The sequence below is a fragment of the Cervus elaphus genome, chromosome 4, assembly GCF_910594005.1.
Source record: "Cervus elaphus chromosome 4, mCerEla1.1, whole genome shotgun sequence".
In the NCBI taxonomy this organism is placed as follows: domain Eukaryota; kingdom Metazoa; phylum Chordata; class Mammalia; order Artiodactyla; family Cervidae; genus Cervus; species Cervus elaphus.
The window spans coordinates 13,020,416-13,045,812 of record NC_057818.1 but is presented as its reverse complement, the minus strand read 5'-3'; the positions used below and the strand labels follow the sequence as shown (position 1 = coordinate 13,045,812).

The 25,397-nt window shown below is 61.3% G+C and overlaps 1 protein-coding gene across 1 annotated transcript in view; it reads right to left on the bottom strand.

Moving 5' to 3' along the window:
- The window catches only part of GSE1 (Gse1 coiled-coil protein), a 392,798-nt gene that overhangs the window by 224,729 nt on the left and 142,672 nt on the right, over nucleotides 1-25,397 (bottom strand). The window contains 1 exon segment of the mRNA XM_043898214.1: nucleotides 22,553-22,733. Within this exon segment, the coding sequence (XP_043754149.1) occupies nucleotides 22,553-22,733 (181 nt within the window).

Here is a 25,397-nt window from a genome sequence, read left to right as displayed (position 1 = left end):
GGCCAGCACGGGGGCTCCACTGGGCCAGGTCCCCACCCCCACCCCCCGCTGCCCCGGGGTGGGTGGGAGGGGAAAGGCACCGCCAGGAACGCTGGCATCAAATCTCAACCCGTTTAAAATATTCGCACAGTAAATCCAAGGCGAGTAAGCAGGAGAGGCTAAAGCAAGGATGAAATACGAGCAGATATAAAGCCAGACACCTTTATTGTTCTGAAACGTCTTCCAACAAGTTATGGGACCACAGCTTGACCCTAAGCTATCATACTGTTATACGGTGGGACACAAAGCGGACTCTCGGAATTAGGACTCAAAGGGGGCTCCTGGGCCCGCCTGTCCACCTGGCCCCAGGTTCCCCCTGCCTGGCGGGAATCTGACCCTGACGTTGCTGTAAAGAGCCGCCTGTCCTGCTGGGTGCCTCCCCTCGGTCACTTGCGTGTGTCCTCCTGCCTCGGCAGGGTTGTACCCGAGACCTCACAAAGCTACAAGCACGAAGAATTTATTGAGCACCTACTATGCTCCAGCGGCGGTCCCAGGCCCTGGGGACACGCAAGTACATGCAAGAACAGGGGCTCCCCCAGCCTGATCTGAGGACGCACCTGAGCTCATCCCAAGTGCAGCCGGCGCTTTATTCTCTGTCCCTCCTCGGGGCCTCCACCCTGCCCCCGTGGCCTCTCGGATAAAATGGGCGAGGGGCCTGGCTCTCTGGGTGGGGTCTCTGTGAGCCTCAGCACCCCGGCCACACACAGCGCTAAGCTCGGGGCTGCCCACCACGCGGCTGCTCGAGAGTGATGCCACTCTTGTGGGGGCCGCAGCCACGCCTCCCCCATGGGGTGGCGAGGACTCAGGGGCTCCCACAAGTAGTGGCTTCAGCAGGAAGGGCTCCGTGCTTTGCTGGGATTCTTCTTAGGGGCACAGAAGGGAAGACCCCGGAGGCTCAGGCAGCAGAGCAGGGCGCCCCCTCCCCGGTTCAGGGCCCACAGGACAGTGACAAAAGTTGGGTGGGGCGCAGGAGGGGAGCAGACACAGCAGCCCCCGAAGGAGCTCTGAGCGGCCATGCAAGTCTGATGCAGGGTCTTCTGCTCCACTCTGCAGCCCCGACCGCCCACCCTGGGACGAGCCCAGCCGCTGCTCAGAGAGGCTCTGCTCAGTCGCACAGCTCCAGGCAGGCTCCTCTCTCCAGCGCGGGGGCTCAGACCTGGCTGGCAGGCCTCAGGACCAAGGTGCCTGTCTTGATCAGATGGCCACCCCCTGGGTCCTAAGAGGACCCTTGACATCAGGGAGACTTTCTCCACCGTTTAGAATCCATCACACACCTCTGACCGTGCCTGGAGGTGCTTCCTCTAACCCATCTTCCTGCCCACTTTGTCACAGCCCAGCCACCAAAACCGAGCCACTAATAGAGCCACCAGCCACTCCCTGCTGCCCCCCGTCAGCAGGCAGACCTGGGTCAGGGGAAGCAAAGAAGCCTGCCTTCCTCTCTTCTTTCCTTCCTCCCACCTGCGGCCTATCCATCCACCCGAACACCCTCCCTGCCTGCCTCCTTCTATCCGCTCATCCACCCATCTGTCCTTCCATCCATGCATTTGTGCAACCAGTTATTTTTGCTGAGCACTTACTATGCACCAAGCACTCTCCCCCGATTCCGGGGACACATGACGGAACAAAAGAGATGCACAAGCTCTCGCAATAGCCAAGGGAGACACTAAAAACCATGGAAATCAATTAATAAGACAGTTTGGGGGTGATTAGTGCCAAGAATGAGGAAGAAAGCCAATCAAGGTATATGAGAATGAGGGGTTCCACAGGAAGATGATCAGGTCGGACGATCCAGAAGGGCCTCATGGAGGAGGCGACACTGAAGCAGATGCCCGAAGGGCAAGGGAAGCCAGTCCCACAGAGCGCGGGGCCTGGATGCTCCAGGAGGTGGTGGGGGGTGGTGGGGAGCAAGGGCAAAGGCCCCCTTGCAGGACCAGGAAAGAAGGGGCCACAGGAAGTCAGGGGCAGTGATGGGGCTCGCCTGTACTGGGAGCGGGGAGGAGGCCAGGAGCTGGGAAGGGGTGATTCTAAACCTGCAGGGGTGGGACTCAGCGGGGCCTGGAGGCGGGGCCCTCGGGTGCTAGGGGAGCCAACACCCTCCTCCGTGCAGGCCCGGGCAGCTTGCATGGTGAACCCGCCGAGTCCGAGGCTGGAAAGGGTGCCCCCAGAGACCCCAGCTGTCAGACAGGAGTGGGGACAGCCCCGGCAGGCCTCCTGCAGTCCTCAAGGGGCTCAGAGCACCCCCTCTCAAATTGTCTGGAGCTCGGACAGTGGAGGGGCTGGGCGAAGACACTGCTCGTGATGGCCTGGGGGTTGCTGAGCATTGGTGCCTCAGTTTCCCCTCCTGGTGTGATGAGAGTCTGGCTCAGGTGCACCGGAGTCTCACCATCAGGTCCTGCTCACCACGGTCCCCCCTTTCTGCTTCCCCGGTGTGCTACGGAACATCCCAGGAGGGCGGCCCAGCCGTACTTGGTCTCCACGGGCCACACTGCTCAACTGGACGTGGGCGAGGAGGTGTGTGGAGGGTTCCGCCTGCAGTCACCCTGTCTGAACAGAGCAGGGGGTGGGGGTGGTCTCCAGTCCCAGAGGTCTTGAGTGAAGGGACCGCTGTCACATGGCCACAGGGAGCCCTGGACGGGCCTGCAAAGTGACCCCCTTCTGGGGGTCCTTGGGGCCTGGGGGGCCTGCCCCTTCCGTTGGGAAGACCTGCCCTTCCCTGGTGCTCCCCACTCCCAGCGAGCACGCGCCAGCCCCGGAGCCACTGCTCCGCCCGCTCCCACCCTCGGCCGTGTTCAGGGCGCGACGGGCCCGTCTGCGGCTGGAGCCAGAGCTGGAGCTGGCCGGCCCGGGGTCACTGGTGGTCATCCTTAATGGCTCCGCTGCCCTGTCCGGCTCCAGCTCCGCAAGGGAGTGATCTATGACCCCATTACTGCTGAGGCCTCTGAAGGGCTCCAGGATGGATTACCGGCTGCCGTGGGAGAGCAGGGAGGCGAAAACACGGGCAGGTGAAAAATGAACTTCATCAGACTCCCCGGGTCTCATTACCATCCATCAGCGGCCAGCCCGACCCTGGAGCGGGGCGGGGCTGGGGGGGAGCTGCGGACACCCCTCCCCGGCTGTCGGGGCTCCACCTAGGCTGGGCGCTCAGCTCAGCTGTGCCTCCCGCCTCGCTTCCCAGAGACCCCGAGAAGGGGCCCAGCCCCGCCGTGCCATGGGGGCCGGAAGCGAGCATCTCCCCTCAAGTCCTGACTCCACAGCTGTAAGTCTGTCCAGGCGTCTGGTGGGCGGGCTCTGACGGTGGGGGCCGCCCTTCTCTGCCCCTAACCCTTGGCACAAACAAGCACCTCCTGGCCGGCACCCACCCCCAGACACCTGCTGAGGTGGCCCTACCCAGCCGGGCCCCGCAGGGGACAGGGGGCCTCCTCGGCGAGAACAGGCTCATCTCTCAGCTGGTGGAGCACTCGGGGCCAAGGGCAGGAGCCAGGGAGATGGAGCCTTGTATGAGAAGAGGGCATGCTGGGGGCTGGGTGCCCAGCTCCCTCCCCTGGCTCAGCAGAGGCTCTGAGCAGGCCTGCTCCAGAGGTGGGTCTCCCACCTCCCCTGGTCTCCCCCCATTACTAACCAAAGACACCCCCAGGGAGGGTGCAGGAAAGGCCCACGAGACTCGGACAGGCCTATTCCAGGCCCCACCCCCCAACCCCTCCACTGCGGGACCAGCTTCAAGTCAGTCTACGCCTCCACCCGCGGCTGTCCCTCAGGAGGGTCGGGGCCTAATTTAGCCAGAGCTCATCGAGGTCCCCAGAAATGAAGGCCACCCAGCACGTGGAAGCCTCCACCCACCTGCCTGGCCAGGAGCTCACAGCCTTTCTGTGGGCTGAGCGGGCCCCTGCACAGGCCCCGGCTTGTCTGAGAAGCCAGAGCAAGACCAGGGGACAGACAAACGGAAGTTCTCCTGATATTACTGGAGACCGCTGGTTCGAGGCCAACTCTGCAGGCCCTGTGCTGAACAACTGGGATCGGCCCTTGCTGACGAGGCTGTGGACTGGTAATGCTGTTGATATGGAAAAGTTCAGACAGGTTGAGAGAATGGTCTGAGGTCACACAGCAAGCAAGCAGCAGGGGCTGGGAGGGAAGCTGGCACCCCGTTTGGGGGCCAGAAAGAGGTTCTGCAAGCCGAGCCTGGCCCTTGCAGGGTGAAGGCCCCCCTGAAACCCCTATCATGTCCTCAGAGGTGGCTCAGCTGGTGTGAGGAGGCATGTTCCCCATTCATTCGGGGACGGGGGCCGCTCTGGGGCCTAGAACAGGATCCTGGGCTGGCACAGGGCTACGCTCCCTCCTCTGAGCCTGTCCTCATCTGGAGGGAACTGACACTCACTGCTTCTCAGCATGGAGTGAGTTCTGGGCGGGGACACGCTGTGAAGCGGTTTTGGCAGGAGGGGTGGTTGGCATTGCCTGGATTCTAAGGGGAAGACCAACCAGGATCTGAACCAAGGCTGGGGGCGGCTGCCAAGCCCCAGAGGGGACAGCCAGGGACGGAGGACAAGCAGCCTCTGGGCCAAAGACACAATCCTGCGGCCCAGAGACCAGTGGTCCACTCTGACCCCGGGCTTTGCAGGTAGGAGGCACGCGGGGTCCTCCCAAGGGCCCTGCCATCCCTGACCTGAGGAGTTCCTGCCCTGGGGGAGGCGGTCCTTTATGGCAGATCCCTCTTATCCCAGTCCAGCCTTCAAGACCCCGAGGCCCAAAACCCCCTGGCCTTGGCTCCCTTCCCCAGGCAGACAAACACCCACGAGGCAATTAGAGGGAAGCATGAATAGTCAATTGTGGGCAGCTTCTGAGGAAACTCACAGTCACCCAGGCTGGCCCTGGGGGAGGCGTGTGAGTATGTGTGTGTGTGTGTGTTTGTGTGTGTGAGAGAGAGCCCGCCCGCGTATGAGTGTGTGTGTGCATGGGTGCTGGGAGCAGTGTGTGCTTGAGTGTGAGACAGACAGAGTGTCTGAGTGTGCGTGTATATGAATACATATGTGATCACGCATTGAGGCTGTGTGTGTGTGAGGGAGAGATGGCATGTATACATGTTGGGAACTGTGTGTACGTGTGTGCATGGAGCTCTGGATGCCCAGAGCCAGCCTGCTAGGCTATGGTGGACGCCCCGCAGCAGCCCCAGGCTGGAGGGTGCTGGAGTCCGTCCCTGCCCCAAGACGGGCCTACAGGGAGGAGGGAGGCTTCTAGAACTTCTCCTACTCGGAAGGACTTTGACCGGCTCTGTCCCAGGCCCACCCCGTCCTTCCAGCTCACCCAGGGTCCACCGTGGGCTCCCCCGCCCGGGCACAAGCCGAAAGCCCCCGAGCGGGGCCCCCAGGTGTCCAGGCCTCTGTCACCGGGGATCGAGGGGCTGGTCGTCTGGCCCGGGGTCCCTCTAGGCTGTGAGACTGGGAGAGGTTTTACTCAGTCACCCACACTGCAGAGACGGGGTCTGAGTGTCCGGAAGATTTCAGGGTGACCATGTGTCCTGTAGGACACCAATGCTCCTGGCGGTGGCCAGTCCCAAGGGTCCAGGACCACCACAGCTCCGGCCCCCATCCCTCCAGCTTGTGAGTAAAGGAAGGGCCCGGAACTGCGAGATAAAGCCGGACTCGGAGGCACTGGGAAGGGCCTGTGGGCTGGAAGATAAGCCATCGGGGCGGCCTATGCCCCAGCCCCGCGGGGTGTGTGGCTGGGAGATAACCACGCTTCCGGGGGCGGCCGCCGGGGCCGGGGCTGCGTGATTGATGCCCAGGGGATGGACGAGCCCGCTGCTCGCGGGAGGGGGAACCGGAAGCAGCAGGGGCTCCACGGAAGCCCAGGGGGCCGGGGGCTGAGCTGAGCGAGGGCCTACGCTGCTGGCGTGCGTGCCGTAGCCATCGATGAGGCGCTCGGCACCCCGTGACAGGTGGGGAGATGGGTGGGGCACACGGAGCCGGCCCCCAAGTCAGCACAGTGATCCCAGGCTGCTGTCGGGAGGGGGAGCCGACCCGGAGAGGTGCCCGGTTCTCGTCTCGGTGACCCTTCTCTCCATGGACAGACACGCCCACCTCTGGTTCACCCAGAAGCTTCCTGGGAGGGTGAGCAGGGACAGCTGTCTCTGACCAGGCAGGCGTTCTGGGTGACCCTGAGATGAGGTCACCACCGCAAGGGCCAGAGGGAGCTGCCAGCCTCAGTTCTGCATTAGTGGGAACTGCCAGGGTCTGACTGCCTGGTTCAAATCCTGGCTAACTGTCAAGCCTCAGTTTCCTCATCTGTAAATGGGGCAGACACTGCCTTCCTCTTGGGAGTGCCGTGAACATGAAACTGCACCTAGTCAGAGCACTATACACATTTACGAAATTAAATTAAATTCATAGTGTGACCTAGCAGATTCCACTCCTAGGTATACACCTGACTCTTGAACAACATGGGTTTGAATGGCACGGGTCCACTTATGTGCAGGTTTTTAAGAAATAGTAAATAGGACAGTACTGCAGGATCTATGGTTGGTGAATCCTTGGATGTGGGGGAACTCTGGGTGCAGAAGGCCGACTATAACTTACAAGAGGATTTTCAACCGAGTGGAGTGTTGGCACCCCTAACCCCTGCGTTTTCAAGGGCCAACCGTATACCCCAAAGAACTGAAAACAAATGTTCCAAGTCAGGCTTGTGAACAAACATTCACAACAGCGTTCAGCATAACAGCCTAAATGTGGAGAAAACCCAAGTGTCCATCAGCAGAAGAATGAATACATAAAATGTGGCACAGCCAGACAGTAGAATATTACTCAGCCATGAAAACGGACCAAATTCTCTGATACAGCTACAACATGGACGGACCCTGAAAACAAGTTCAATGAGGGAAGCCAGACACAAAAGACCACACATCACCTGAGTCCATGTACGTGAAAAGCCCAGAAGAGGCAAATCCGTAGCAGCAGAAAGCAGGCTAGTGGCTGCCAGGGGGTGGGGGGGCAGGAGGAGTGAAAATCACTAAACAGCACAGGGGTTCTTTTGAGGGCGATGGACTGGTAAGAGGTGATGGCCGTGTAACATCGCGAATGGACCAAATGCATTAGACACTATAAAATGGCCAGTTTCATGTTCTGTGAATTCTATCTCAATGCAAAAGTTTAAATTAACAGGCATTGCCAAGACTTTACCAGCAGGCTCCCACGCCCACCCAGAAACTCACAGGTCCCCAAATGAAATTCGACAACGGGAAGAAGTGCCTCCCACCTGGGCAGGATAGCACGTCCCCCGGGAGGGGCCGGGGAGGGCTGGTTCTGAGGGTGGATGATGGATGGGGGCTGACCCCCCCCCACCCAGTGAGTGCTAGCTGGATCCAGTCAGATTTGGGGTCACACCAAATGCAGCTGATTTGTTAACAGCGTTTATGTCAGGATTTCAAGCCACTACCATCCAACACAGAGAACAGATCAAATGTCTGAGACTCAACAGCAAACCCAGTCATGGTGGTGGGGGGGCTTGGAGGTGGGGGCACCTGGGCAGGAGTGGGATTGCTCACCTCACTTTGCCCCCATCTCTGTCTTGCTTGTGACCTTGACCAGTGGCTACCCAGGCTTCACTTTCCTCATCTGCAGAAACAAGGGGCTGACTCTGGGACTCAGGGAGGAGATGGGGGAGGATTTGACCTCCCCCCGATACAGATGAGGCCCTGGAGCACCACCCCTTCCCGAGGGAACTGTCTCCCTCTGTCTCCAGTAAGACCCCAACCACCCTCCTTTGCATCTTGGAATCCTTCATGTCATGGCGCTCTCTCTCCTCCTTCAGGAAGCCCTCCCAGACTTCGATGTGTGCCCTTAACCTTTGGGGTGCCTGGCTGGACTCTAAGATCCCTGAAGACAAGGTCTCTACCTCTGACTTCCTGCTATCGTCCAGGGAGATAGCGACTATCCATGTTAGAGTTTCCTGGCCAGTCCTGCAGTCCTTATAATCCACCAGAATATTCTGGAAATCAGGTTTCGCCTTCCCAAGGCCAAATAGCTGCCCGAGGGCCTATCTTTGGGTTTGGAAAATAAGCCCCTTTGCCACCAAGGCTGGCAGGGCTGGGATGCCCAGGAGGCGTGGACTGGGTGGGAAGGCCCTGTGCAGAAAGTGTCCAACACTCGTGAGTTGTTGCTCATATAAGGTAGAGAACCGGGTCTCCCTGCCATGAGCGGGGCATCAAGGAGGCTCATCGCCCTGAAATGGGCTTCCCAACTTCGACCCTCCCACGCACACCCACTCTCCAGAAGAACCCTGGGAGGCCAGCCCAAGTGGACGGTGGCCCTGTGGAGGGCACCAGGTCCGTGGGCTGGGGAAAGGGCTGGTGGGGCCTGAGTGTCACGGAGCCCGGGAAGGGAGCCTGGGGCCATGGTCCTTCCTAAGACACCCAGGGCGCCCATGGAGGAAGGAGGGGGCCACGTGAGACCAGCATGGGTGTGGCCCCTGCCCGGCTCCGAGGTCCCTGCTGCCTGACCATGTGTTCCCAAGTCGGCTGGGGCGCAGATGACCAGGCCGATAAGCCCTTTTCCTGGGGACAGAGCTGTGTGCAGAAGGCCTTGAGATAAGGCTGAGTGGCAGCACTGAGCCTGTGGTTTCCGTGTGCTGGGGAGGCGGGGCCGGCATTGGCAAAGGGGCTGGGGTGACAGGGGGCTCACACCTGCCCCCCCAACCGGGCTCCCAGAGAGGGAGAAACGGAGGCCGCCCCCTGCAACCCTGCAGCTGTTTATGACTCCAGGGCCTGCCCCATGCCAAGCCTGGTGCCAGCCACCCCTGGGGGACAAGGGAGGTGAACCCCAGCCTCCTAACTGCCAGGACCTCCAGGTGTCAGAGCGGAGAACAAAGCTGGCAGCTTCTACCCAGGGCACATGGAGTGAGGAAGCAACCGGCGTTTTCTACACGCCATCCCATCTCTAAGTGCTTTTCATCTCATCTAATCTATCCACAACCTTACAATCCAGCCTATGAGCTCTGCTTTTGAGATGAGGAAACAAAGGCACAGTGAGGTTAGGTGACTTGCCCAAGGCGGCATAGCTAGTGAGTCTCTCTTCCGACGGTGTCTCTCTCTCCAGGTTCTATTTGGCCAGCAGCCCGCAGTGGGCCCTCAAGTTGACATGTTATGTATGGGCAAGGCAGGCTAGGAGGGAGAGGGGGAGGGCAGTGTGGGGACAGGGGCCACGGAACCCATGGGGTGCTGACGTCACACGGATGTCCGTGGGGAATGGGATGCATGGGACACTCAGAGCATGCAGACGTCACTCTGACCTCCGAGGGACAGGTGTGGCTCTTGCAACCCCCCCAAACCACATGCCGCCCACGAGAGGTGGGTGCCCTGTCACCCACGGTCATTCACATGCCCCCCACCCACTGCCCCGCCACCAGCAGGCCAGGCTTATGATCAAAGACGACCAGAGCTCCAGAACCGAAGATCAAGACCTGGTTGGTAAAGGGGGTGGGGGGCCCTAGGCCACAGCGCACCGCGCGAGTCTGCCCAGAGGACCCCCTGAGATTGTGCAGTGCACGGCCTGAACAACGGCGGAAGCAGTTCAGAAGCCCCACGGGACCTGCAGCTCTGCTGACGGAGGCCGTGCTGACCAACCTGTGTTGCCCTGGACACCTTACCCCCAGAAGAGCCCCCTCCCCACCTCACCCGGCCCCAGTCCTCCCCCCACCTCCCGAGCTGCGGGGGCACCTGTGGCTTGGCAGGGCCGGGCGCTGAGGGTGAAGGAAGGCGCAGACATCCGCCGCCCTCCCCCACTCCCGGGCGCACCTCCAGCTCCTGGCTCCCGCGGTGACAGCCCGCCTCCCACAGCTCCGAGAACAGAGCCAGGCTGTGTTCACGTGTCCCCCGCCGGGACCACACGGCGGCGGGCAAGAGGGCAGGCGGGCGGGGGAGCGGAACCGCCGCCCCACACCGCCAGGCCACAGGCTCTGTCTGTGCCCAAGCCTGCCATCAGGGAGCTGCGAGGCGGCCAGGCCAGCCCACCCAGCACTGCACTCACCCCGGACCAGCCCCTGGGGGCCAGGGCGGGCCTCTGCAGCCTGACCTCCCCCTCGTTAGGGAAGACGGACGTCCTCAGCTGTGCCTGCTTCACGGACAGGGAGACGGGCTCAGATCGGCCTGTGGGGTCTGGCTCCTGCGGTCAGCCATCACCCGGGGCTCTGCTTCCTGGGGGAGGGGCCGGAGCCACGCCCGGGGATCTGAACCCCGGCCAGCCAGGTCCACAGCCCCACTTGTCACCCCACATCTGGGGAGAGGGGGATGCCTGGAATCCTGGCCCCCCTCCTGGGGAGGGTGAGGTGCCACTGTCCCTGGAGAAGGGGCAGGGAGGCTGGCCCTCGGTCACGCGTCTGTCCCCACCCCACAGAGGCTGAGGCAACAGTGGGCGGCCCCAAAGGAGGGGGCTGGGGTCCCAAAAGCCAGCCTCAGGGACGCTCTCCTCCACGGCCCCCACCAAACCAGCAGGTCAGACACATGTCACGTCCAGGTCCCTCACGGCCTCCAGGGACAGTGGGCCTGGCCGCCTGCCCAAGCCACTGTCTGCACACTAATTCCCTCAGCCCGCTGAAACTCCTGGGTGTGCGCACACACGCACACAAACACACACACGGAACCACGCATGCCAAAAATCCAGATACTCTCCCCACACACACACCAACACACACAGACACAGACACGTGTACTCAGACACATAGACACACACACACACACAACCCCAGGGAGAGTGGGTAGGGAGCAGCTGATCTGAATCCACTTGACCTGTCTGTCTGTCCTGATGAAAATCAAAGGGAAGAGGGAGGCCTGGTGGGCAGCCAGGGCCTGTGTTTTATGGAGGAGATGCAGAGAGTGTGTGGTCCTGCCGTGGTGACAGGTGACCATAGAGGACCGTAGGGACAAAAGCAGTCATTCCTGCCCTGGACTGTCTGCTTCCTGTGGGCTGGGGTCTCCATGCTGCCTGGGAAGAGAGGAGACCTGGCATTCATTCATTCTTCATTCAGTCAAGCATCCACCCACCCATCCATCCTCTGCCATCCATCCACTTTCCACTATCCATCCATCATCCACCCTCTATCCATTCATCCATCCATTTGTCCTCCACTCTCCATCCATCCATCCTTCTAGAAATGTTACTGAGCACCTACTGTGTGCAGACCCTCTGCCAGGCAGCAAGCAGGATGTCAGAGGCCCTGTCTGACATGGCATGGTGCTGGAACGAGGACAGCAGGACTGAACACATGCTGAGCGTGCAGCCTCATTTAACCCCACGGCGACCCTCTGTGGCAGACGCCACCAGCACTCCCACTTTGCAGATGAGAAAGCTGAGGCTCCGCTGAAAAGCAGCAACACAAGAGCCTGTGCTTTGACTGTTTCCCTTCCCTCCTGTCCCCTTTCCATTTTTGTCTGTCTTATTTGACAAGAAAGAGAACCAGAGAAGTCAGTACCCCAAATGGCCGACAATCGTGGTATAAGCTAGGCTACTCTGTGTCCCCGCTTGCCTGCGACGGCTCTGGTTTTCAGCTCATGTCACCACATGAGAGGTAACAGTGCCACCCGTGTTGTCACACAGGCCCTGGCTTAGACCTGGGTGAAATAAAGCGAGCTCCCTTCCCACTCTGGAGCTGAGAAAAAGACATAATGTTGAGGGAAAAGGGAGGGTCTGAGGACAGAGCAATCACTGAAGGCTTCCTGCAAGAGGCGGAGCAGAGCTGCACCTGGAGGAAGGGGCACATTGCCCTCCAAGACCCCGCACCCACCACACAGGCCAGGGCACAGCTCCGTTCCTCTGTTTAGGGATGTTCTGGTCTGGTCTGGGAACCCCAGGAAGTGCAGGTGCCGGGTACCGGGCAGAGTCGGGGGCAGGGCCTGAGGCAAATGTGGTCCCTCTGGCTGCCAAGATTATGAGGAAGGGGCTGGAGTCTGGGCAGACTGTGCCCTCCTGATGGAATCAAAGCCCCCAGTGGCCCCTGGCTGCCCTCCCAGCACCCACGAGGCAGGCTGGGCCAGGGCCTGCTCCAGGCACCCAGCGCCCTGCCCCCTGGGAGGACAAGCTGTCCTGCCAGCCATCACCACGTGTGGCCTGGCACCTGCCCGTCCAGGCAGGACTGGGGCTGTTCCCGGCCTGGCAGAGGACCTGGGGCCTCCCAGACAGGTCTTCCCAGCCAAAGCCCCGCAGCGACCCCAGCGAACCTTCTGGACTTCTCAAAGCTCAGGAAGCATTTTCCTAAATGGGGGTGGACTGCCTGTAACTGAGGACACACCTTGTCCCGCGTGGCGGGCCAGGACCCAAGCTCTGCAACCACACTTTCATTCCAGCTCTGCCACTCAGCTGACCGGCCGGTGGCCCACCGGCTAGTCGCCTGGCCCTCTGCACCTGGCCTGCTCGCCGGGAACATGGGAGAAGAAGGGCTCCCGCACGCAGGGCGCGGAGGGTTCGGCCAAAAAGCCTCTGTATGAAGTAGGTCCTTGCTGCACAGACGGGGCACGTGGAGGAGGCGGGACCTGGAATCTGAGACGTGGTAGGAAGACTCTCCCTTCTGAGCTCTGCTCCTCCATGACCTGTCCAGTAGGTTGGGGGCTCCTGCTTGCACACCTCTGAGGATAGGGGGCTCACCACCTTGCAGTCACCTGGCCTATGGACGGGCAGAGGGGGAGTGCTCTCTTTGTCAGCGTGTCTGCGCTGCGGTCAGACTGAGTCCAAGGTGGGAAGCGGGACTCAGGGCTAAAGGCCACGCCTCCCACCTCCCAACCCGGGGCCCTGCCTGCTGCCCTAGGAGCCAAGAAGCGGTCGTGACCGGAGGAGGGAGGGGAGGAGCCTGTGCGTCCCCCCTGGTGTGGGACGGGGAGCTCCGAGCACTCCTGTGGTCCCCCCAGCGCCTCCTCGGAGGCTGCCCCCGGCCCCCTCCACCTGCTCCTTTGCTCCTGGGTCTGCCTGGCCCCTCTTCCGGTCCTCCTGCCATATTTTCCTCTCACTTCCAGAAGCAGGAAGGAGCTTGGCAGATGAGCCACCGAGTTCTAGACCCTCTGCCAGGCTGGGGACGGCCCTAATCCTGCCAGGACAAGCAGGTGCCAGGTCACGGGGCGCCTGTGGCGATGGGCGGCGGGGCAGCTTGTCCTCCGGGGGAGGTGGGCGGGGGCGCTGGGTGCCCGGAGCAGGCCCAGAGGAGCCCCCTGGCAGGGACGTGCCCTCTGAGCCTCGGTTTCCCCTCTGCAGGAAGGCGCGGTAGGAGTCAGTGCCTCTGGGCCACCTGGCTCTGCGCTTCGCCTGCAACGGCTGGGAGGACAGCAGGCTCACCTGTGCACACCCTCGGGCGCCCAGCACCAGGCCCCGCGCCAGCCTGGGCCCCATGACTGCACGCTGAGCAGAGAAGCCGCCGCGGTGGGGGCAGGGGGACGCGCCAGGGGGAGCCGGGGCTGCAGCGCTTGCTGCCACGCCACGGAGCTCTGCTGCACCCCCTCACTATCCCCAACTCCTGCCGCTGGACCCCGGCTCAGACTGGGGCCACCGGGCCAGCCCCTGGGGACTCTCCGTCTGTGTCCTAGGTCACGCTGTGTTCCACACACACACACCGCAGGGTCCCTGCACCCAGGACGCACACCCCTCACCAAGTCCCAGCTCAGCGTTGGCTCCCCCGTCTCAGCCTTCCACCCTGCGAGTCTGGGCACCGACCCAGAAACCCCCTTCCCAGACGGGGCCGTCCCAGGGACTCACCCGGCAGCAGCGCCGGCCACGTGGGGCTCCTCTGGTCCATGGGAGCTGGCTCTCTCTGGCCCCGGGCCCCCGGCCTGACCCCCAAGGGGCAGCTCCCTTCGGCCTGGGGGGAGGGGGGCCGACGGGGCGGGGCGACAAGGCGGCAGCAAAGCAGAGGAAGCCTGCCCAGCGTCTGCAGACCGGCTCTGTCCAGAGCAGAGTCCTGAGACGCCAGCGGAGAGGTCAAGGGCAGCAAGCCAGGGCTGCCCAGCGAGGCACGGATCAACCACGCGGCCGCCCTCCCCCGGCCCCCAGCCTCCCCCCGCCGGCTCATGCCCCAGCCGCTGCAGATGGGAGCCGCGTTCTGGAGGGTGGAGGGTGGCGGCCACTTCCTGCCTGCCCCTCGCGGTTCAACTCCTGCAGGACCCAGGGATTGAGGGATTCCTGGCACACGGAGACCTCTGCCCTGGGCAGCAGAGCCACCCCCAGACTCCGAGGGGGTCACAGCCCCACCGAGGCTGCCCTCGCTCATTCGCACCCTCACTCAGCCTTCTCCACTGAGCACCTGCTATGTGCCAGGCCCTGTGCTGGGCCCCGATCCCCGGAGTTCTGTGGTGTCCCCCAGGCAGCGGGAGCCGCCCCCGCCCCCGGGCATTCCTGGAGAGAAAGGGCCAAGGACAGCTCAGCTCAGGAGGGAGGAAGAACACGGGCTTCGAGCGGGGCTCCAAGGGGCTCCAGGAGAGCCCCACCCCGGGCTGTGGTCTCTGGGGACCTACAGAGACTCCCTGGCAGGAGCTCGTGGGGGGGCAGGAAGGAAGGATGGAGGGGAAGGGGAGGAGCCTACTGTCATCGGGGTCTCAGCTCCCGGGGTCTCCTCCCTACAGGACCCAGATGCCCAGTTCCAGCGCTGCCCCCTCCCGAGAGCCCTTCCGGGTGCTCTGTGCTGGCCTTGTTAGAGCCCATCTTGCTGTATCTGCGGAAAGAAGGGCTGGACATCTGTTGTGGGGGAGGCCATGGCTCCACTGCCTTAGGGGGCCGGCTGGGCCCAGAGGGTCACCGGGTGTGCCACAAGCTGCTTGCTGGGGGTGGGCGGGGGTGGGAGCCTGGGGGGGCAGAGTCTTGTCAGGTCTCTGGGGTCAATCCCTTCCCTGTGCCTGCAGTGGGCAGGCCGGGGGACCGTGGCTGGGGGTACCCAGAGGACTGTGGCTTAGGCCATGTTTATAGTCACCTCCTGGGCAAACACCAGGCTGCACCCAGAACCTCCTGGCGCGGGTGAGAATCCAGCCCCTCCCAGGCAGGGTGGCGTGGGAACACCCCCGTCCACATCCTAAACAGAGTGGTTGGCAACTGAGGTCGCCTTCATGCCACATCCCCGGGAGAAAGGTCCTAGCATCACGCTTCTGTTCCAGGAAGGGAACTGCCACTAGCGCACACCTGCTGGGTCAGGTCCCCCCTGAGCACAGCCACCAGGCCAGAGGGGCTAGCCCCAGCCAGGCCGTGCAGAGTCAGCGCTGCGGCCCCATGCGGACCTCACCAGCCAGCCTGTTCTTCAGCTGTGGGCTTGGCCCCCATGGGCTGCACGTGGCCAGTTCAGCCAGCAACAGGGACTGGTGTGGAGGTCAAAGACTGGTCCCCAAAGACAGCCAAGTCCTCTTCCCCAACACCTGAGAACGCATCACTTTATAGGACAAAAGGGACCTGGGAGATGTGAGTAGGCTGCTGACCCTGAGATGGGAGCTCAATCTCGATGACCCAGGCAGGCCCAATGTGATCACAAGGGTCCCTGTGAGAGGGAGGAGGGGCGGGAGATGTGATGACAGAAGTAAGAGGTTGGAGGGATGTGGGGACGCAAGCCAAGGAACGCAGGCACCTCCAGAAGCAGAAACAGAAGGACACATTCTTCCCCGGAGCCTCCACAAGGAACCAGGCCTGTGACACCTTGATTCTAGCCCAGTGACACCTGCGTCAGACCTCTGATCTCTGACCTCCAGACTGTAAGGTGATAGAGCTGCCAAGTTCACAGATGTCTGTTATAGCAGCCATGGGAAAATAACACAGCTAGGAAGACAACTGTTCCCAGCTTCACAGCACCTGACATTCAACAGTTGCTCAATTAATGCTCTTCTCCCTGTGGGAAAGATTGAAGGCAGGAGCAGAAGGGGATGACAGAGGATGAGATGGTAGGATGGCATCACCAAGTTAATGGACATGAGTTTGAGCAAGCTCTGGGAGATGGTGAAGGACAGGGAAGCCTGGCGTGCTGCAGCCCATGGGGTCTCAAAGAGTCAGACACGACTGAGCAACTGAACAACAACTGCGTGTTTGATCCAGAGAGCTCACAGCCCCTGCCTAGAATCAGCCAAGTCCAAGGAGGAGAAAGGACCAATCTCTCACAGGTGACCGTGAAGTATCCTTGTCCCCCACGTGATTGCACTGGGAGACCTCAGGGGAAAGCAAACAGCCCGTGGTCGCAGGAATTCTATATTTCAGAGCAAAGCCCTAGAAAGGGGAGAAAAGTTCTGGAATGGGATGAGGACCTGCTTGGAACATCGACCCTGGGGCCAGGAAGCTTGGGTAAACGCACGCTCTCGACATCTATGAAAATCTAACTTCCTCTTTATCTTCCCCTTGTCAGATCCCCAGGACCAGCTGACTTGAAACTTGTATTCACTCAACAAACATCGACTGAGCACCTACTGTGCAGCAGGCCAGGTGCTGGAGCCATAAAGAGGACAGTAAGATGTGTTCCCTGTCTTCATGGAGATGGCAAGCAGGCAGCCTCGAGGCCTCTGCTTTTGGGCTTCCGGGTGACCTGGGATTCTGCCCAGTGTCATCTCCTCAGCAGCACCTTCTGGGACCAGCCTGCCTAAAGTCACAAGCTTCATCTCTGTGTTCTACCCTATTTTGCTTCATGGAACCTGTCCCCGCCTGGCATCACACATGCTACCTAGCACGGTCTTTGACACATAGTAGGTGCTCAACAAACACTTGTGAACAAATACACTCACAGGAATGGCGGCCTAGAGGTAGAGACAGATGTCAGAACAGGCAACCACGGTGGAGACAGGAGCAAAGGTCTGCTGGAGAGATATCGGCTTTTCAAATGGCTTTTGCTTCTAAATTAGAAGGTCGGGGGTGAGAGCTGGTGTGGACGCAGGGGAGTCTTACATTCTAATGCTCTTCTAGCCTGTTACATCCATACAGTGAGCCAAAATCCCCCGAGTGCTGGCTTACCTACCAGCTTAAACCCAGTCTCGGCAAAAGCAGGGTGGCGGGCGGGTGGAGGCCACAGCCAGGATGGCAGACAGGCGGGCCCCAAGTGCAGCAGCCCTTGGAGGGGTGGTCTGTGCTGGTTTTTAGCTTCTTCGGGTCCCCAACGCTGCCCCCAGGACACCCCACCCTGGGCCTCAGAATGGCCATTTCTACAGCTCAGCTGGATCTCCTTTTTTCTACCCTGAAATCTTGATCACAGACTTACTTGGAAGGAAAATAGATTTAGGGGCAAACAGATCCACTTGACAGCAATTTTGCCAGGTCTAAAGAGTTGCTCTTATCTTTGTGCCAGTTTGAACTTTGGTGAAGGCAACGCTCAGTTCATCGTTTCATGAAATTGCCCAAGTTCTTTCTCTTCCATGTGATGGAAATCTGAATCAGTGACGTGGACCCGCAGAGTCGCACCTCGGCCAAGGGAGCTGAAAGCACGCAGAGCCTGGAGAGCGGGGAGAGGCCTGAGGCCCAGCCCCATGAGCCCCGCTAAACACTTAGGCTCCTGGGGAAAGGTTCCCTAAAAGCCCAGAGCTTTCAGGGCTGCCTGGGCTTCTCCGCCTCCTGCCTCAACTTGCAAGCTCCGTGCTCCCCAGGGAACAGTAAGTTCCTGAGAAGATAAACAGTCTCTCGTTGGAGAGAAAACAGACTTTGGATCCCAGCTCAGCTGGAGATGAACAAAGGAAGAGAGCAGTCGGCGGGAGCGGGGACACACTTCCACGGCACAGAGCGTCTCCCCGTGGAGCCGGCGCGGGGATTAGGGGGCTGCAGCCAAGCCCGGCCCCCCTGCCCTCCAAGCAGCTGCCGCTTGGCCGCAGGGAACAGGATCCACCCAGTGCCGCCCGCCAGAGCACTCAGCACCAGCACCCGCTCCAGGCGAGGCCTGCCAAGGATGTCTTGGGGCCCGAGCCAAGTACCCAAGCGGAGGCCCTGCCTTCCCGGCCGCGGAGGCCCGACCCCGCTGGCCAGGAGGCCATCCGCCCAAAGAAGGAGCGACAGGGGCCGCAGCAGGGCCCGCTCTCCCCACAGGGCCCGGGCCAGCTCCCGCATCCCTGAGCGTCAGGCGGGCGCTCGGCGACGCATGTGGGTCACCTGGGGTCTCAGGGCACTCACGGGCGAGCCGGGGCGCAGAGAGGCTGTGCCTGGAACCAGGAGCTCGGAAGGGGCAGACGCAGGGTGCGGATCTAGGATGTGCCAGTCCGGACCCGAACACTTAAGAGAGGCCCACACCTAACAAATACTGATTGGATTTAAACCCAGGGCTTCCCTGTTGGTTCAGATGGTAAAGAAGCCACCTGCAATGCGGGAGAACAGGGTTCCATCCCTGGGTTGGGAAGATTTCCCTGGAGGAGGGCATGGCAACCCACTCCAGTAGTCTTGCCTGGAAAATCCCCAGGGACAGAGGAGCCTGGTGGGCCACAGTCCACGGGGTCGCACAGAGTTGGACGCGACTGAAGCGCAGCACGAAGATGGATTTTTTAAGCCTCTACAGCAGCAGTAGACACTGACCCCAAACTCTTCTCAAACTCCCGCTTACGGGACCAGAGTGGGTGAACGGAGGTGCCCTGGGCTGGGCTGGGCCGGCCCGGGTCGGAGACGGAGGATGCACTGTGTCTCCCACAGATGCTCCTACCCCTCCGGCCAGAGCTGCTCCTGCCCTCCCCTCTCCACCAGACCAGGGGTCCCCTAAAGCCAGGGACAAGCACACATGAGGACGGAGGCTTTCTAGGTAGGAGCAGGGTGGCAGGGTTTTGTTAGGACAGGAGCCTGCAGACCATCATCCCTCAGGGCTGGCGGGCCCCAGCACCCTGATGTGACCGGAGGAAAGGCAGGAGCCCAGGAAACAAACCTAGACAGCATTTTAAAAAGCAGAGACATCGCTTTGCCAACAAAGATCCGTATAGTCAAAACCACGGTTTTTCCAGTAGTCATGTACAGATGTGAGAGCTGGACCATAAAGAAGGCTGAGCGCCAAAGAACTGATGGTTTTTGAACCCTGGAGCTGAAGAAGACTCTTGAGAGTTCCTTGGACTGCAAGAAGATCAAACCAGTCAATCCTAAGGGAAATCAACCCTGAATATTCACTGAAAAGACTGATGCTGAAGTTTAAGCTCCAATACTGTGGCCACCTTATGCGAAAAGCTGACTCACCGGAAAAGACCCTGATGCTGGGAAAGATTGAGGGCAGGAGGAGAAGAGGGCAGCCGAGGGTAAGATGGTTGGATGGCATCAACTGACTAAATGGACGTGAGTTTGAACAAACTCCGGAAGATAGTTTGCCGGGAAGCCCAGTGTGCTGCTGTCCGTGGGGTCACACAGGGTCGGACACGGCTGAGTGACTGACGGCGACAGGAGCACAGCCATGATGGGGGAGTCCCCCTTGCTCCAGCTTTTGGTGACCGCCCCCCCAAACCCATCAGTAGGGTCTGCGGCTTCAATCACGTCTACTAATGAAGACGATATCTGCCGCTTTAGATGCCGCTCCAGAGCTCAGAGAGGACGCCCAAGGGCCCACGGGCAGCACACAGGGCCACCGCTCAGCTGGGCGACAAGGCAGCTCCGAGGCCACGCGGGAAGCCCGCGCCCAGAGGGTCAGTCCTGGAGCCGCGGGGCCGGCAGCCTGTGGAGCCTGGCCCAGCAGCCCTGGGGGCCCCTGAGGGCCCCTCCTAGGCCCGACTCTACCTTACACAGTAGCCAGGGAGGCTTTGCTGCACAGCCTCACGCCTGCTCAGCAGCTCTGGAGTCTGAGCCTGGCGGAAGCTCTGTGGGGGGACGCTGGGCCTAGACTCCAGCCACTCCATCGCCTGTCACCAGACAGCGCTGCTCCTCGCCTGCACAGAGACACTGCTCGGGAACGCCATCCCCGCGGCTACTGACAGATTCCGAGCGTCCTCCGGCTGGATTTTACGCCGCCTGCGCGTGGCACATGAGAGACGGACTCTCCTTTGACTAAAGGCTTAAGAATATTGGAAGGAGCTGGGCCTGGGGGGCTCACCACCTTCAGGGACAGCCACCTTGCCATGAGGTTGGGACAGCGCCCTTCTCCCCCCGGCTTGGTCAGCCCAAGATCCGTGCCTTGCCTGCCAGGAAGAAGCCCAGCCCCGGGGTCCCCGGGGTCCCCGCCGCCCCTGCAGCCCCAGAGCTGTTCTCCAGCAGCCAGCCAGCGAGCACCCCCCAGGCGGGCCTTCCAGATGCAGTGCCTGACAATCACGCAGCTCCCCCACGTCTGGGAGGGAGGCAGGCGGCTGGGCCATGTGTGTCCCCAGGGCACACGGCCTCCAGGCCCTCAGCTCAGCACCAGAGCAGTGGTGTGACGGCTTCCTGCCCCGGTGAGGGCCGCTGTCCCCGCACGTGCAGAGAACTGGGTCTCAGAGACCGACAGTGGACAGTTGCCCCCCCAAGGCAAGGGATGCAGCTCCCCACCCCCACCGACCTGCCCATCACCACCCAGCCCTCTGAGAAAGGCCCCTGCCCCAGCCGGCACGGAGGAGGGGGCTGGAGTCCACCACCACGGAGGGAGCTGGAGAGACGGTGGGGAGACGGGGAGGGGCGGGGAGCTCCGGGGAGGGGGTGCGACGGGGCCATGCGTGCGTGTGCCTGTGTGTGTTGCACACACACCCTCATGCCTGTGTGCCGGCCAGGTCTGTGTGTGTCCCCCGCACGTCCCCAAGCGGCATGTCCATGTGTCTGTAGGCCGCGCCCCCCGCGCCCGCCCCGTCGCCCAGCCGGCAGCGCACAGCTGGGCCCGGGGGGCCATGCGCGCCGCCCGATGTGAGGTGGCAGGTGTGTAATAAACCATTAGTCACTGTCACATTTCCCAGCAGCGGCCTCCCCGGGAGGGGCTGCCTGCGGGCTGGCGCTGCCTGGCGGGTCTCCAGCTGTGAGCTGCGCGTCCCCCGTCCCCCCGGCCGCCGGCAGGGCTGCCGCCTGACAGGGGAGCAGCTGGCCAGCGTGGGTCTTGTGCCCCTGCCCTGCCCCAGGGGCCCCAGGGCAGGGGGGCAGGGCCTCGTGTGTGCCCAGCAGGGCGGGGAGGTCCTTGAGGGTCAAGCTGCGCAGCTTATCACTCAGAGCTGAGGGCGGGCTGGGACAGCAGCCTCAGGGATGCGATGGGCTGCCTACAGGAGGCGCCAGCGGGGTGAGTAGGAGTTACAACCAACCGCGCTGACGCCAGCCAGGACTCCGGGCTCCCGGGGGAAGGGGCACCAGGACTGCACTCGATCTGCCGAGTTCCATTCTCATACCGGCTGGTGAGCTAAGCACTCCCACTGGCCTTCCCGCCCATTCCTCAGATGAGGAAACTGAGGCACAGTGCAAGGAGACACTTGTCCCAGGCGTCCCTGCCCACCACTTGCAGTCCCCTTTGCTGCCAGACACCCCATCCCCCTCTGCCAGGGGCCTGGACGCCCCTAGGCGGGCTGGTGGCCCATCAGCCCCTGTCAGGGAGCCCCTTCCTTTGCTGAGTCCACACTGCAGAGAGCAAGAGGTGGGTACCTGGGGGCGTCCTGAAGATGGGACTCCAAGGAACCCACCACCACGAGCCGACTCCCACGCTTACTGACAAGCAGTGTTTTCCACCAGCTGCCCCTGCAGTGGCCCAGCAACGCGGAAGGCTGGGCTGGGGGCTGTTGAGCGTCGGTCCTCTTAGGGTCTAAGGGGCTGCTCCACGGCCCTCCCGAGGTAAGAACGCAGGTGTCCACTCACTGCTCCCATTCCAGGGCCCACGTGCTGCATGACAAACGCCTCAGGACTCCACACTCACAGGCCCAACAACCAACGAGCGGCCAGCCTCTCCATCACTGGGGAAAGCAACGTGTCCAACGGGGTAGGGATGGGGGAACAGGGTCTTGGTGGCTGGAGGGGGTGGGAGTGAACGCCCATGCCAGAAAATGCCAGGCAGCACCGCCCGCGGATGGACCCCCTTGTGCCCTGTGTCCCAAATGGGGCTACACCAACAGCCACGTGCCTGGACGCGAGCGGTGCGCCCCCGCGGCGGGCGGGCGGCCGAGCCCCCTTCCATCCTGCATGGGGCAGCTGGACATCACACGGCACGCGACGTGAAGTGGAGCGTGACGGCAGCTGTAACAACAGGCAGCCTTGCAGGGATGCGCGGGGCCCCAGAGACAAGGCTCACACCCTGGACACCAGGCCACGGGGTGCCAGGCAAACACAGGTGCGGCGGAAAAGCAAATGGGATCCTGGCGGGTCACTCTGGGGCGACGGGGCATCCAGGGAGACGGAGAGTTCTGGGGCAGGGTTTGGTGGCTCATGGAGATAGACCCATTATGCTATTTTTTAAATGAATGAGTGAACACAATGGAATATAGAGATTAAAAAAAAAAAAAAAGAAACCAACAAAGGCTGTTTGTGAATCAACAATGAGAGAGGGGGAAACGATCAAACTCAAGTCAGGGAGACCCAGCCTCCTGGCTCCCCACTAGAATGTGGCGACCCTGGGGTGGGAGTCTGCACCCCAACTTCTGGGGAGGCTTCTGGTTCCCAGGAGCCACCTGATTCACTCCAGTAGCCAGAGATGGTGAAATGCTGGCACCTACCTGTGCCCGTGAGGTCCGGGCCGGCCCCGTCCAAGCTGCTCTGCTGACACCGGGCTGGCCCCTGCTCCTGGCTGGTCCTGGGGCCCCTGGGCAGGCTCTCTGCTGGGGCACCCGGCCGAGGCTCGGGCTCCTGGGCGGGAGGGTGGATGGCTGTCGATGTCTCGAGAGATGCAGACGTGACCTGGAAGGACAGGAGGGGGATGTGGTGAGTCTTGGGCACGTCTGCTTGGAGGTACCCCAGGGTGCTGGGTACCGTCCCTCACCCACGGTGGCCTGGTGTAGCCATCAGGGACCTGGTGTGGCTGGCTCTGGGAGCCAGAGCGAGTGCCTTCCTCGTCCAGGAAGCGCTGCCCAGGGACACCAGGCTGACCCCCAGGACCACTGCCAGCCCCAGGACCTGGGCCCCTCCGCTCTGCACAGGCCTCTGTGACAACTGCCAGCAAGCTGGTCGCACTTGTACTGACCGATCTAGCTCATCTTCAGTTCTCCCTGAAGGGCGGTCACCCTATCCGCCACCCTTGTCCTGTTTCTAAAAAATACCGTATAGTAAAATATGTCGTTGGTTTTTTGCTGTTTACTCGCTAAGTTGGGTGAGACTCTCTGCAATGCCAGGGACTGGAGCCCACCAGGCTCCTCTATCCATGGGATTGCCCAGGCAAGAATACTGGAGTGGGTTACATAACATAAAATTTACCATCTAGACCATTTTAAGGATACAACTCAGCGGTGTGAAGTCCAAACACGTGTGCAACCAACCCCCAGATCCAATTCCAGAACTTTCTCATCAGCCCAAATGGAAACTCTATACTCATTAGATACCACCTCTCTGCCCCTGCCCCACCCCCAGCACCCACCATCCCGGCGGGTCGCTCTGCCCCGGGCTACAGGGGCGCAGGTGACTGGGGCTCAGAGAGGGGCAGTGGGAGCCTAAGGTCACAGAGCTGCCGAGGCAGGGTTGACACAGGTTCGCATCCTGGGCTCCTAGGCCTGAAACCCCGGCAGCTCCCTGGGGGCTGTTCCCGGGGGCCTGGCGACCCCCCACTCCCTGATTACAAGCTCTGGGACTGCACGGCTGTCAGAGAACAACTTCGCGTTGATCCCGTTTTTCCAAGGATTAGGGCTATAAAAGCAAAGTGCCTGAGAGAGATGGATGGCGCTCCATCCAGGCTCCGCCAGCCCCACACACCAGAGACGGGTACATTTACCATTTGTTTCCGGGAGCGCTTTAATTTATGGGATCCATATGGTGATGCTGCCCTGACCGCGGCCCCTGCAAATCCCACAGGGGTGCTGGCAGTTTAGGCTGGAACCAGGAGTGGGTGGCGCCTGGCCCCGGCACACGTCATCCACTCCTGGCCTGCTTAGGGCGGGGGGCCCACCGCACGGCGGGGAGGCTGGAGCCCCTGTAGACCCCACTCCGTAGGGTTTTCGCTGCTCTGGCAAACCTTGCCATCACCACTTGGGGAAGCTCTTGCCAGACTCAGGGCTGCTGTGTCTCCGTTAGTCACAGGAGATAACAGTCACAGTTGTCACAGTCCAGACAACCCCAGGGACTGTCTATGGGCTGGCACCAGGTCAAATTGGGCAGTGTTCTCCATGCCCCTGGGGGCGGGCTGGCACTGTGCCCTGGCCTTGACCCTGCTGCACGCTGGTGGAAAGGAGAAAGGGGTAAGGCCCGCCCCCACCCTGCTCCTCCTCCTGGAGTGCGGGGACCAGGCTCCTGGTGTGGGGAGGTGGCTGGAGATGCCTCACGGCTCCCCAGATGGGACATGAGGATGCCGTGCCTGAGCACCTACTATGTGCTACAGTTAATCCTCCAGGGAAGAAAACACGGAGACGCGAGGGGACGAGTGGCCTGTCCAAGCTCCCGCAGTAATTGGAGGTGCCTGGATTTGAACCCCAGCAGTTGGGAGAAGACTCGGCTGTTCCAAAACAACCAGGGACATAGCCTTTAAGCAGAGAGCAGCAGACGGCAGAAGAGAATACTTCCAGGTGGGAGGGGGTGCAGATGACAAAGACTAGGAGAATTCCCCAAGGGCTGGGAAAATCCAGGCGGGCTTCCTGGAGCAGGTGGAACTGTCCTGAACTAGACCTTCAAAGGGACCAGGTTTGGAAAGGGAGAGGGGACAGGAAGGACAAGAGATTCAAACACACATCACTGCCCCCAGGAGGGTAAACCATTAATGAGGTACTGGGTAGGCGAGACTGGGGGCGGGCGGGGGGGGGAAGCGGACAGCACCAGTCCACCCGGCGCCATGTGGAGGGAAGCTGGCTCCATCCCGCCAGGCCTGATCTTTCAAGAGGAAGCGAGGAATCCATCTTTAAAAGCGACACCCGCGTGATTATTAAGTGTTGAAATACTACACAAACCCTCACACACGGCTGGTGGGGCTGCAAACTCGGGCAGCTGCTTTGGAGCTGGCCTGGCAGTTCATCAAGACCCAGAGACACACAGTCGTCACAGGACCCAGCGACTCCACTCCTAGGCAGGTATCCCGGAGAGACAAAAGCAGACGTCCACATGAAAGCTTGCCTCTAAATGTTCATAGCAACCCTCAGATCACAGACAGATGAATTCAGCGATGAACGTGGAGGCAGGTTCTTCCCCCGTCGAGTCCCGCCAACACCCTGACCAGCAGTGGGCCCCCGCTGAGTGTGCAGAGGGAGGCATGCTGCTGCAGGCTGCTTACGCCTAGTCCTCTGTTACACAGCACTGGATGACTAAGACAAGCCGAAAGCTCTAGAACAGGGCCCGGTCCAGAAACACACGCTCCCTGGCACCATCGTGTGCCAGACACCCTCCCTCCTCGGGTCCAGCTGTCCCCGCCACAAGGATTTCACCCCC